The sequence below is a fragment of the Magnolia sinica genome, chromosome 13, assembly GCF_029962835.1.
Source record: "Magnolia sinica isolate HGM2019 chromosome 13, MsV1, whole genome shotgun sequence".
In the NCBI taxonomy this organism is placed as follows: Eukaryota; Viridiplantae; Streptophyta; class Magnoliopsida; order Magnoliales; family Magnoliaceae; genus Magnolia; species Magnolia sinica.
Window position 1 is genome coordinate 5,191,434 of NC_080585.1, and position 13,944 is coordinate 5,205,377.

At 48.0% G+C, this 13,944-nt stretch overlaps 1 protein-coding gene and 1 long non-coding RNA gene across 19 annotated transcripts in view; both read left to right on the forward strand.

Annotated features, from left to right (window-relative positions):
• The first annotated feature begins 525 nt into the window (after positions 1-525).
• The window catches only part of LOC131222527 (ATP synthase subunit O, mitochondrial-like), a 49,021-nt gene continuing 35,602 nt past the window's right edge, over positions 526-13,944 (forward strand). For 2 of the 18 annotated variants that reach the window (XR_009160090.1, XR_009160091.1), the window contains exon 1: positions 561-933. Coding sequence is in view for 8 of the 18 variants with exons in the window: in XM_058217638.1 (XP_058073621.1) it covers positions 604-933 (330 nt within the window). In the remaining 10 variants the exon portion in view is untranslated. Of the gene's footprint in view, positions 934-3,303; positions 3,389-13,944 lie in introns of those variants that run through there. The other 16 variants (XR_009160089.1, XR_009160087.1, XR_009160095.1 and 13 more) reach the window with 14 other exon arrangements.
• Positions 3,930-4,959, forward strand: LOC131222529 (uncharacterized). The gene is made up of 2 exons (XR_009160096.1): positions 3,930-4,140; positions 4,214-4,959. It is a non-coding gene; the product is annotated as an uncharacterized LOC131222529 (long non-coding RNA).

A 13,944-nucleotide genomic window follows, 5' to 3' on the forward strand; every position in this document is an offset into this window, starting at 1 on the left:
CCAACTTTCAGCCCTAGCTAGCATACATTACGTCCGGCACGAGCAACACTGCATTTTACGATACTACGCGGCGGGACCCAGCTTTGCAGGCTAAGCTTGAACTGCAAACTATCTACAGGGCTCACCTCGAGATGCAAATTACATCCAGTCCATACATCAAGCGCCCTTCCCAGTGCTCTGTTCGGTGCCCAAAAATCAAGGTGTTTCAAAACTCAGGTGGAACACACCATAACAGTTGGGATGGGGATGTCCCCAAGGCAAACATTCAGGATGGCGTGTGGGGCCCATCATGTTTTCTATAGGCCATCTAATCCATTCAGAAGATGTGGCCAACCAAGATGAATGGACAACCTGAAAATAAGGCCGTTCCAAAATTCAGGTGGGCCCCAACACCTGACTTGAGAAGTTTCAGTAATGATCTTAGGCAGTGTGGGTCCACTAAGTTTTTGATCGACCTGATTTATAGGAACCAAGGAGATATAATGGACGGATCGGATGTCACGTAAACATAAGGACCCTACCCCCAAGCGAAGCCTTGTAGGCTAAGTTGATCCGACAAAGCTACGTCGTGGATCCGGCTGATTTCAAAGGATTGGCCCGTGCATGCTGTGGCGCACCAGGCCAACGCTTCCAACCATTGCCACGTGTACATGCCAGAGATACCCAGCAGTGCGAGCAAATCTCCAGCTGCGCGCGGGAGCCGACAGCAACACTATTCAAAGAAGAAAAAACCTGCGGACGCATCCCAACTACCGGCGATTTCTACCCGCGAAAAATCTAGGTTTTTTCCCCCCTTTCCCTCCATTGGCTCTGGCAGAGCGTCTGAGACACAACCTCTATCTCATTCGCAGGATTCTGAGAGCGGAATCGGTTTTCGCGCCGGAATCAACCTCTCGACGAAGCTCCACCAGGTCTAATTTTCAATCTTCAACGGTAAAAAGCCGAATTGAAATGAATTTATCATGGTTTTGTTTCACCTCTGTCATTTCTCGAGCTGACATCGTGATGGAGTTCTTGATTTTCTGCTTCTTTGGAACTGATTTTAGCAAGATCATATGTTACTTATATTCCATTTATAACTCTCTCATTGTCTGGCTATTCTATGACTGCTAGCTCAAAAGAAGTAAAAGTCAAGGTAGAAGAGATTTATGATGCTTTGATGCGAAAACCAAGTAAAAACAGGAGTATGGAATATACGTGAATATGGGCTGTTGATGCAGAAATGTGGTTCACCCACACTGAGCTCCGAGCTCGGACTCCGACCTCTTGATACCTGCACAAAGGAAGGACAAAGGAGACCCTGACTAGAGCAGCGGACCCTCCGATGCCAAAGTCAGGCTAGGAATCTGGGTCTAAGCGGTGTAGTAGGGTTTTGGGTGAGAGATTTTGCATACCTGTTCCCTTGCATTTGACAACTATTTATACCTTTCAAATGGGATAGATGTGTCCGCAATACTCGGCACGATCTTAGCCACTAACCGCGACCGACGAATATGTAGATATTGGTGGTTATGCAGTTATCTCGTTGATCGTGCGATAATGGGACACCGTATCAGTTGCTCCACTCTTCCGATTAAGTCCGAGACGATGATGGCATCGTACCTCGGAGTTGATATTAAACCGAGCAAGACTTCATCAAGTCTTGTTTCTCAGACATTTACCTCATGCCTCGATGCTCGGAAGACACTCCAAGCCTCGCCACTCAGAGACATCTCTCGATCACGCTACTTGAATGTCTCTCAATACCTCGCTACTCGGAGGACTCTTCAAGTCTTGGAGCACTTCGGATTTTCCCATAACAGAAGCCCCCCCACTCTCTGAGTTCGGACACGGACTCAGAGAGTAAATACATGGTGAAAATCGTACACAACCCCTTGAGCTATGAACCGTCGGCTTGTTTAATGCGTACGGCTGCAATTATGACTCTGTTGTCGAGAAGGCGTATCGTTGAGGCTCTGTCTGCAGACCTATACGGGGTGAACGCGTGGCGACGGTTACGATTTCGAATCATCGGATCGATTATGAGGCTGCCATGTGGACTAAGGAGGACAAAACGACGTTGCTCCAACTGCCCCATGCTTGTAGCACGTGGCTCGACAATGCTCGGCTAATGATCCACCGCCACGTGTCTTGCAGGGTCAGCTCATGACGATTCGGCTGCACTCGTATCGATTCGCCATAAATGCAGAGGGTATCTCCAGGCTATATAAGCCCTCGTACCCTTCTCCAGGGGAACTCTTATTTCACATTTGCTCCTAAGACATTTGCTGTAGAGGTTTACTTGAGTAGGCGATTTTTGGCGACCTGAGTAGGCGATTTCTGGTGAGTTGAGAGGGTGATTTCCGGCGACCTGAGTAGGCGATTCTCGATGGACTGATCAGGCGATTTCCGGCGAGTCTCTCCTACTCCCGGCCTTCTCTCGGTCTTCTTTTCATTTCCAACTCTTCACAATGTTGAACGGCTCGGAAGATATCCGAGAAGGATATGCCTATGAGAACGAGTCCGGACAAGAGAGCTCGGACTCCAGCGAGAGGCCTCCGAGGGCCCCTTAGAGGCGGTACCTCTCTATCCTCCGCCCACCAGAGGCAAAGGGTCTAAGCCCCGCGCTCGTCCAAGGGGCACGAAACGGATATCCCGAGATTCGAAAGGGAGGGCTACCGCAGGTCCTTCAAGTGGCCAAGCTACAGAGCTCGTCATCGGGGGCTCGGTGCTTATCGAATCCCAGATGGACCGGGTTCGAGAAGAATTTCAAATCCTTGACTCCGTCTGAATTTGCGCCCCCGCTCCCCACGACACCCCAGGGGACCTCGCCGAGGGTGACATCGCCATTTTCATTTGCGCTCTGCAATGCGGGCTTCAGCTTCCGTTACATCCCTTCATCCGTGCCCTGACTGCACGTCTGAGACTAGCCCCGGGCTAACTCGTTCCCAATTCCTAATATTGATGGCGTCATACATGATATGGCACCAAGCTAGAGACCAGGAGTTGACGCCTGACGAGTTCCTGACACTCTACCAAGCCAAGCATGACCGCAACGAGCCATATTGGTACTACTTTGCTGCCCGAGCCAACCAGGGTTCAAGCTTCGTCCTCAAACTTCTTTTTTCCAATAAAGATTGGAAGAACAAGTGGTTTTGGGCCTCGGGCGAATGGGAAGCACTTGCGGCTGAATTCAGGAATCAACGGGTCCGAGTACCGACTCGATTTGCTCGCCCAGGTTGGACCTTGAGTTGTGTTAATCTCCTCCATAATTTTTTGACCCGACCCTTTTTGATCGATCTTTACCCCTTTTTTGTTTTGTAGAATACCCAAAGGGAGCCCCCCAACTATCTTCTCGTCAAAAGAATCAGATTGCAATAGCGAGGCTGCGCATGAAAGAGCAACGCGTGATCACTTTGGACAATCTGCATCAGTCCGGACTCTGCAAACTTAAGCCACTCCTCTCTACTTTAAGTGAGTACCTCTTCATCATACTACAGTCTCCTGAATTCGGAAATTTTCTAACCTTCTGTTGCTTATATAGGTATGGCCGAAGCTGCCGGATCCAGAAAAGCTTTTGAATCCAAGAAGAGGAAGCCCCCGACCCTCAAAGACATGTTGCTTGCTGAACCTCGAGTGAAGATAACTCCTCGGAAGAGATAGGAGACTCGAGGCGAGGCTTCAATTTCCGTTGCTGTAGCTCCAATTTTTGTTGCTGCAGTTTCAACCGATGTCATGTCAACTGATGTCGCAGGAGTCGGAATGGCAACTGCATCTGGATCCAGGATCGCTCAGGCTCGGACCTTCCATCCTGCCACTGTCCCTCAAGCCCCCGAAATCCCCCCACCAGCCTCCCAGTAGCCTTGCATCGCAATCCCATCATCTTCCGAGTGCTAGGAAGCCATTCGAGCCGCTGACGCGATGCTCTCCCCTCCTGGGGATGGGGCTCAGGCCTCGGCTGCTAGTGGTACCAAGGAGGCGGTAGGGTCTGCTCCTCATCCGAAGGCTCTTGAGGCTGGAAGATCGAGATTTTCTCTGGGTTATCATATGTCCGGTTTGGTCAACTGGGCAGCGAAACATGCCCCTGAAGAAGAAATTGCCGACCTTCTCACCAAGCGGCATGAGTCCTTCATCAACGACATTGCTTCTGTCTGTTACAAGGTAATTCTCATACGAAGATTCTCCCCTCTTCTGCTTTTAAATTGCTCTCGACTCATCTCTCGCCTCAAATCAGCCCATGCCAATGTTCCTGTCAACTTGAGAGAGATTAAGGAAAATAACCAGAAAGGACATGGAGATAGAGGCCCTTTGAAATAAAGTCGGATCACTTCGGGAGGAATGGGAGGAGCTTTAGGGCTTACTGTCCGAGGAGAAGCTGAAAGTGTTGCTGTATCAAGGGGATGCTATCAAGCTTTAAGCTCGTTGCAATGATATCTCATCCGAGCTTGCGGAGGTTAAAGCTCGCCTCGGTTCGGTTGAGGGGGATAATGCTCGTCTGATGGCTGAGTTGGAACGGGCAAAAGTCGATGCTACAGAAGAATTGAAGGTCGCGGTCAAGGAGGCAAAAGCGGCCTAGCGTACTGAATCCGGGGCTTCAGTTGCCTCGATGATTGCTGCTACCATTGAGGAATTTAAGTCCTCAGCAGAAAGGACTGCTGAAGCTAACAGGTTCTACTTCTGTGGCTACAATGCTTGCATTGACGACGTCCGGGAGCTATACCCAGACATCGACCTTGATGCTCTTGCCACTGAGGATGCCGAGGGGCCAGCCGATGGAGGTCAGCCTTGCCGGGCTCTTGACACCGGGGTTCCTCCCTACTCTGAGGCTCCCCCTGCTCCTCAGCCTATCGACCCCAATCCTCCCGCCGAGTAGTTTTTAACTTTTTTCTTTCTGGATGATGATTTTTGGAAATTTCTGGATGATGATTTTTGGATGTTTCTGGATGATGATTTTACGGATAATTAATCCTTGGTTGATGACATGCTCTTTTATATGTCGATAGTTGAATGATAATGACTGTTAATCTGTCAAATGTTTGTTGAGAGACGAGCTGACCTTTTCTATAAGAGCCTACTCGCCGAGGAGCTTCGTCTCTGCACATGAGAGATGGTTCCTTATAATGTATTCGGGAAATGGGTCGGCCATCCAATCCGACGGCCGACCTTCCTGCAGGACCTTTTTCTTCATGTAGGTCCTTGTAGATTGTGTAGAACCGAACAACTTTTCGTAGAACATTACTTTTATTAAAACAGTAGACTTTCGATGAAACATGCCGACCCTTACATTGTTTCCTTTAGGAGTAGTAGATTTTCAGATGCTCGGCATTCCACGGATGCGGTAGAGGGCGTCCTTCCAAAGTCTTGAGCCGATAAGAACCGGACTTTGCCAAGCTAACAACTTGGTAGGGACCTTCCCAGTTGGGCCCTAAGGATCTTACTTCGGGCTCTGATGTGTTTTGGAACACACGACGTAAGACGAGATCTCCTGGTTGGAAACGTCTTGCGTTGGTCCTGGAGTTGTAGAAATGGGCGACTTGCTGATGTCGAGCTGCGATACGTAGTCTGGCGACTTCTCTCAGTTCTTCAACCAGGTCGAGGCTCGTTGTCATTTGATCTGTATTATGTCCCTCTTGATATGATTGCACTCGGGCAGTGGGAATCCCTATCTCGACTGGGACGGCTGCCTCTGCTCCATATGAGAGAGAATGGTGTCTCCCTTGTAGCAGTCCGAGCTGTCGTTCTGTATGCCCATAACACGAACGGTAGCTCGTCGGCCCATGCGCCCTTAGCTTTTTCTAGTTTAGTCTTGAGATGACCCTTTATTATTTTGTTCACCGCCTCTACCTGTCCATTCGACTAAGGATGCCGTGGTGATGAGTAGGCGTTTCTGATGCTGAGCCCTTGACACATGCCCCTGAACTTGTCGTTATCAAACTGCTTCTCGTTGTCCGAGACAATGGTATGTGGAATACCAAATTGGCAGACGATGTTCTTCCAAATGAAGTCTGTCACCTTCTGCTCGGTGATCTTGGCAACCGGCTTGGCCTCGGCCCACTTTGTAAAATAATCCACCGCCACGATTACATATTTTGTCTGTCCCTTGCCCTGGGGTAGGGGACTGATGATGTCGATCCCCCACTGGGCAAATGGCCAGGGCCCACTCATAGGGCTTAATTCTTTTGCTGGCTGCCTGGGGATGGCTGCGAACCTTTGGCATCCATCGCACCTCCGAGTGAAGTCTCTAGAGTTAGCTTGGATAGTCGGCCAGAAGTATCCTGACGAATGATTTTTTGAGCCAGGGCTCGACTCCCAGAATGATTCCTGCATATACCATCGTGGATCTCTCTGATCACATACTCAACTTCATCCAGTCGCAGGCACCTTAGATATGGTTGAGAAAACCCCTTCTTGTATAAGGTATCTTCAATGATAGTGTACCGAGCCGATTTAACTCTCAAGCGTTGGGCCTCGGCCCTATCCTCGGGGATCTTTCCGTCTCTGAGAAATTCAACTATTGGATGCATTTAACTCGGAATCATTTGTATGGGTTGGATGACCTCGTGACCATCGATACTCGGTTTATCTAGGAATTCCACTGGGACAAACCTCGGGATCCTCCCTTCTGTTGCTGAGGCAAGCTTTGCAAGTGCATCGGCCCAAGAGTTCTTTGCGCTCGGAATTTGGCTGATGTTGCACTCCTGAAATTTTCCCATCATCCTATGAACTTCATTCAGGTAAGCTATCATCCTAGCTTCCTTTGCCTCGTATTCTGAAGATATATGATTCACGACGAGCTGAGTCGCATTTAACATTCAGAACTCAGACTCCTAGAGTAGCCGCTAACCTGAGCCCAGCTAACAAGGCCTCATACTTTGCTTCATTGTTAGAGGCTCGGAATTCGAGTCATATGGCATACTAGACTGTCGTCGCGTTGGATGCAATCAGAATGATCCCGGCTCCTCGCTTCAAATTCGTTGAACCATCCATGAACAACACCCATCTATCTTCAACCTCAGCCTCCTTCACACACCGGGGAGTAGGACCTGTGATAGGATTTTCTGTTGATCTTACAAGCGCACCTAAGCTTGGTAGATTTGTTTCACTATTCTGAGCGGTGAACTCCGCTATGAAGTCGGCCATGGCTTGACCCTTGATAGCTGTTCTCGGTCGATATTCGATATCGAATTCACCGAGCTCATTTGATCAACCGTCCCGACATGTCCGGCTTCTGCAGTACCTGCCGGAGAGGTTGGTCTGTGGGGACGGTAATGGAGTGAGCCTGGAAGTATGGACACAATCGTTGGGCTGAGACTATTAGAGCTGGGGCGAGCTTTTCCATGTTTGGATACCTTGTTTCGGTCGGAATCAACGCCTTGTTGACATAATACACCGGGTACTGCTTTCCTCCAGACTCTCTGATGAGTGCCGAGCTTATAGCCGAGGGAGATATGGCTAGATAGAGGAACAATTGTTCTCCTTTCTCTAGTTTGGACAACAATGGGGGCGAGCCCAGATACTGCTTCAGTTGCTGGAAGGCTCGTTCGCACTCTGAAGTTCATTCTACCTTCTTACTGCCCTTCAACTACTGAAAGAAGGGGAGACATATGTCCGTGGCTGGGGAGATGAAGCGATTGAGCGCGGCCACTCTCCCTATGAGACACTGTATCTCCTTCAGATTCCGGGGTGAGCTCATGTCCAGGAGAGCCCTTATCTTCTCTTGGTTAGCCTTGATTCCCCTCTGACTAACCTGGAAACCGAGGAACTTACCCGAACCCACACCGAACCTGCACTTGGTCGGGTTTAGCCTCATCTGATACTTCAGGAGGATAGAAAAGGCCTCAGCCAGGTCCAAGATGTGGTCGGCTAACTTAATGCTCTTCACCAACATGTTATCGACGTAGACCTCCATGGTCTTACTGAACTATTGAGCGAACATTTTATTAATCAGTCGTAGGTAGGTTGCCCCTGCATTCTTTAACCCGAACGGCATCACCCGGTAACAATAGAGCCCTTTGTCGATGACGAACGTCGTCTTCTGCTTGTCCGAGGGGTGCATTGCAATCTGATTATAACCAGAGTACGCATCCATGAATGTTAGATGCTCGTGCTCGGCTGTACTATCAACCAGTTGGTCGATCCTCGGGAGGGGGAAATTGTCCTTGGGACAGGCCTTGTTGAGGTTAGAGTAATCTACACAGACTCGCTACTTCCTGTTGGCTTTTTTAACGAGCACAATGTTAGCGATCCAGTCGAGGTAGTTGACCTCTTCTATGAAACCGACATCGAGGAGCTTAGTAACCTCCTCGGCAATCGCTGCATATCTTTCTGGCTCGAAAGCTCCTCTTCTGCTTGACTGGCTTATACTCTGGATCCACGTTCAATCTATGGACCATAACTTCAGGGTTGATGCCTGGCATGTCCTGATGGGACCATGCGAAGACATCCTTATGTTGTCACAGAAAGCTCATCATCTGATCTCGCTGCTCAGAATTCAATGACAATTCGAGCTGAATCGTCTTGGTTGGATCTGTGTCATCGAGCGGGAGAGTTAAGAGGTCCTCCATAGGAGAACTCTCTGTTGAGTTGTCTTCTCTGGGGTCGAGCGCACCTATGGTTACGAGATCCTCCATAGAGGGATTCTTAATTGAGACATCACCCATAGATTTGAGTGTGCCAATCGCGAGGGCCTGCCTTGCCGAGCCTTTCTTGACTGCTATTGAATAGCACCTCCGAGCTTCTCGTTGGTCACCTCTGACATAACCCACCCCTCCGACTACAGAGAATTTCATCATTAAATGGTACGTGGAGACTACCGCTCTCATAGCATTGAGAGATGGTCGCCCGATGATGACGTTATGAGTTGACGGCACATTCACCACCAGGAAGTCTACTAGTAGGGTGACCTAACTTTGCCCCTCTCCTACTGTGACCAAGAGGGAAATTGCACCTTCCGAGATTACCCTATCACCTGCGAAGCCGTGCAGCGGGGTCTTTACAGGTCGGAGACTCGATCTGTCAATCCCCATTTTATCGAAGGCGTAGGAGTATAGTACGTTGGCTGAGCTCCTTGTGTTAATTAAGATGCGATAGACCTTGTGATTGTCTATCGTCATCGAGACTACTAGAGCGTTGTCGTGGGGATGCTGAATCTCGCGAGCGTCATCCTCTGTGAACGTAAGTTTGCATGGATTCACTCGGAGTTCCTTTCTCGGCCTGCCGGCCAAGTGAATATAATGTTCAGGGTCGGTGCTCCGATAATGAGCTTTATGAGCTTGGTTCGAGTCACCGCCCTTGGACGGTCCGCCATAGATTGTTCGGATCTCTGTGCCTTTGCCTGCGGCTTGACTTGGTGGCTCGTCCTTCCGAGCCTGCTCTTCTTCTCTTATGTAGCGACGCAAATGGCCGTTGCGGATAAGAGTCTCGATCTCTTCCTTCAGGTCGACACAGTCGCTGGTATTATGCCCATGGTCTCGATGAAAGCGACAATATTTGCACTTGTCTCGCTGACCTGCATTTGCCTTCATGCAACTTGGCCAGTTCAACAAGTTCATGTCTCGAATCTCCAACAGAATCTGCTCTGGAGCTGTGTTAAGAGTAGTATAAGAGCTGAAGTGGCTCTTGGGCTTTCTGCTCGGCCTCCAATTGTGGGACGAATCCTCATCCACTCTCCTCTTACTCGTACTGGGCTGTGGTGGAGCATTCTTATGCTTATTGTCCTTGGAAGAAGGTTCCGAGCATTGGGCATTCTTCCGTGAGCTAAAGATTTCCTCAGCATTCGTATACTTCTGAGCTCGCCTCATGAGTTCGCTCAGGGTAGTTAGGGGATTCTTGATGGGGACATTACACGCACGCACACGCACGCCGCCTCCCATACCCACGTACACACGATGGTGGGCCCCACCATCGATCTGGATCGATGATGACGTCTAGGGAGGGCCCCCTAGGTAGAATACGGAGTTATGGTTCCTTGGAGTAGGCCCGATAATCAAGTAAAGCCCATCATGGGATCTCATGATCTGGGCCCACTAGTCGGATAAAGTTCATATTTTATGTTTTGCTTATTTATGTTATTTAGAACATCATGAACGCTTTAAATTTCTTTCTTTGGTTTTTATTTTAGTTTACTTCATCGCCAAGTAATAGGTTGCGCACATGGCGCGAGTTTAGGGGTATAGGGTTTTCCCTATAAATAGGCATCCCTTGTAGTTCTTTTGGATTCATTGAAGTTGAATAAAAATTCCTACGTGGTTTTTCTGCTCTTTGAGTTTTTGAGTTGTGGAAAAATTAAAGTGGGTGCGAAGCCCTCCCTTTTCGATGGGTTAACTACCGTGGTGCGAAGCCACGTTTATCCCCATTCACCCCTCCATCTTATTTCATCCTTCCCACAACCATATTCGTGCCAAATCCGTTTGTTTTGCAGCTGTTCATCCCTCTACAGCCAGTTTTCAGAATCTGGCCCTGCAGGAGGGCTAAAACTTCGACGGAGCACCACGCCTAGACTGTAGCTCGGATCGACGTGAGATTTGGAGGTTTTGCAGCCCAAGCCTGGCCGATGAGGGCCAAAAAGCCGATTTGGGAAGGCGGGCCTTCATCGCACGTGCGGCCAGCCCACCTGTGCACGTGCGTCAGACCCGAGGCACCGTTTGCACGTGGGGGCTATTTCTGGGATAGGTTTTTCTCTTGTTTTTCTCTTTTCATCCCTAATTTTATAAACCCTAACCCTAGATTGCTCTAAATTCCTAATTTCTATCTCTTTTCTCACCCTAGGGTTCCTTGATTTGAAATTGGTGAATCCCTTTGATTAGAGACCGATTCTTATGCATGTGTGGTTGATTTCTATTTCCCTTTGATATCGTTTGACTTATAATTTTTATTGGTCCAGCCCTAGCTTGTGTCGGCCTGGACTCGCATAGATTCCCCTTTCATTGAATGTTTAGACTATTATGTGGTATGTGGAATTTGTGTAATTGTTTTTGAATTGGTATGATTTAAGCCTGAATTTTTACACATCATACTTAAATTTCATGTCCTGCATCAAATTTGGTATTAGAGCTTAGGGCTCTTATAGGGGAATACATTACTTGTTTAGGGTTATGATATTTGAGTACTTCATGCATCCAGTCCATCACATGTAGCTTTTAGGAGTTCAAAGTCCATTTTTGTCAACTATATTACTGGATTTTAATAACACTGTATAGTTCCCTCATTTATAGTCTCATAGGATCAGTTAGTCCTATTTAGCTACATATAGTCGTCCTAGAAAGTCCTTAGGTGGAGTAAGCAAGTATATGCCCACACACATGGGTCATGGTTTTGGCTAGCACCTACACTAAACATGGAACAACTGTTAGAGTCACTAAACAAGCTGTCTCAGCAGATTGAGTCTTGGGGTAAGTGCTTGAAACGAAGCATAGATCAATGCCTTGACCAAATAGAAGCCTCCCTTAGGATAAACCCCGCCATTAGGGAAGATGACCAATCTCAGGCAGGTGGTCAGGAGGATAGACCAATGAATGAATGAAGGTGGCCAAGAAATCATTCATGGGCGTGCACCTGTACCCGCACCCCATGAGGGACGTCATGACCATTATTTTGAGGGGTACAACATGTGCGGCCTCGTGGCTAAAGAGTGCACCAGAGGCTAGTGTAGAGTTACCCACTAAGGCCATTCCGGTAGTGGATGAGTTTTGTGATGTCGTTCTTGATGATCTACCGGATGAGTCTTACCCTAGGAGGGATATAGAGCACACTAGAACATGGGACACCATAATACCTAGAGCCGAGTTTGCATTTAATAGTTCTGTTGATAGGTCCACATGTCTCAGTCCTTATGAAGTCGTTACTGGTTATAAACCTGAGAAACCTATTGATCTTGTTCCTATGTCACTGTCCCATAGGCCGTCAGAGCATGCAGAGTCTTTTACGCATCACATTCATTCATGGCATCAAAAAATCAGGCAGAAGATCATGAATAGTAATGAACATTACTCACTTTCTGCAGACCAACATAAATTTTTTAAGGAATTCAATGTAAGAGACTCTATGATGATTTGTATCAGGCCAGAGCGGTACCCTCAGGGAATCGTTCGAAAATTACACGTGTATAGCGTTGGACCATTCAAAATTATAAAACGAAACGGTCTAAATGCACGTGGCAAATCTTCCACCCTTCATGGGAATTAGTTCCACATTCAACGTGGAGGATCTAGTTGCATTTCAAGGGGTCATTGATGCATTGTTCAACCTTTCGCCTAACCATCCTGATTCCCCATACCTTTCCCTTGATTCATGGTTCTCTCTCGACCCATTTTCCAGCCTCTACCTCCCATACCTACCCCTCCTGACACATTTTCCCTGCCTCTGCCTCCCATACCTACCCGTCCCGACCCATTTTTCCATCCTCTACCTCCCATACCTACCCATCCCGACCCATTTTTCCAGCCTCTACCTCCCATATCTACTCTTCTTGACCTTTCTTCCCAGCCTCTGCCTCCCATACCTAACCTTCACACACCCAGAGAGGAAATAGAGGATATCCTGGACCATCAGATAGTTTCAACGTTGGACGGCGGGTTTCAAAAGTTCCTAGTTAAATGAAGGTCACGGCCAGCTTCAGACAGCACGTGACTCACTAAGGAGGAGCTTCAAAGACTTGGTCCTGACATCCTGGTGCGGTTTAGGAGTTTTATTTCGCTAGTGGTGAAATCTTCGCAACTGGGGAGAATTGATGGGGACATCACACGCACGCCGCCCTCCTACCCACGTACGCACAAAGGAGGGCCTCACAGTCGATCTGGATTGATGATGACATCCAGGGACGACCCCCTAGCTAGAAGGCGGAGTTTTGGTTCCTTGGAGTAGGTCCGATAATCAAGTAAAGCCCATCATGGGATCCTATGATTGAGGCCTACTAGTCGGATTAAGTTCATATTTTAGGTTTTGCTTATTTATGTTATTTAAAATATCATGAATGTTTTAGATTTCTTTGTTTGGTTTTTATTTTAATTTACTTCATTGCCAAGTAATAGGTTGCGCACATGGCGCGAGTTTAGGGGTATAGGGTTTTCCATATAAATATGCATCCCTTGTAGTTCTTTTTGATTCATTGAAGTTGAATAAAAATTTCTACGTGGTTTTTCTGCTCTCTGAGTTTTTGAGTTGTAGAAAAATTAAAGTGGGTGCGAAGCCCTCCCTTTTTGAAGGGTTAACTACCGTGGTGCGAAGCCACGTTTATCCCCATCCACCCCTCCATCTTATTTCATCCTTCCCACAACCATATTCGCGCCAAATCCGTTTGTTTTGCAGCTGTTCATCCCTCTATAGCCAGTTTTCAGAATCTGGCTTTGCAGGAGGGCTGAAACTTCGACGGAGCACCATGCCTAGACCGTAGCTCGGATCGACGTGAGATTTGGAGGTTTTGCAGCCTAAGCCTGGCCGACCAGGGCCAAAAAGCCGATTTGGGAAGGCGGGCCTTCATCACATGTGCGGCCAGCCCACCTGCGCACGTGCGTCAGACTCGGGGCACCGTCTGTACCTGGGGGCTATTTTTGGGATAGGTTTTTCTCTTCTTTTCCTCTTTTCAGCCCTAACCCTAGATTGTCCTAAATCCCCAATTTCTATCTCTTTTCTCACCCTAGGGTTCCTTGATTTGAAATTGGTGAATCCCTTGGATTATGGACTGATTCTTATTCCTTTGTGGTTGATTTCTATTTCCCTTTGACATCGTTTGGCTTATAATTTTTATTGGTCCAGCCCTAGCCTGTGTCGGCCTGGACCCGCATAGATTCCCCTTTCATTGAATGTTTGGACTATCATGTGGGATGTGGAATTTGTGTAATTGTTTATGAATTGGTATGATCTAAGCCTGAATTCTTGCACATCATACTTGAATTTCATGTCCTGCATCAATTCTTCCCTATCGAGAAAAGGAATCTCTCATTGTTGAGCCCGCCGATCATTGCTGCC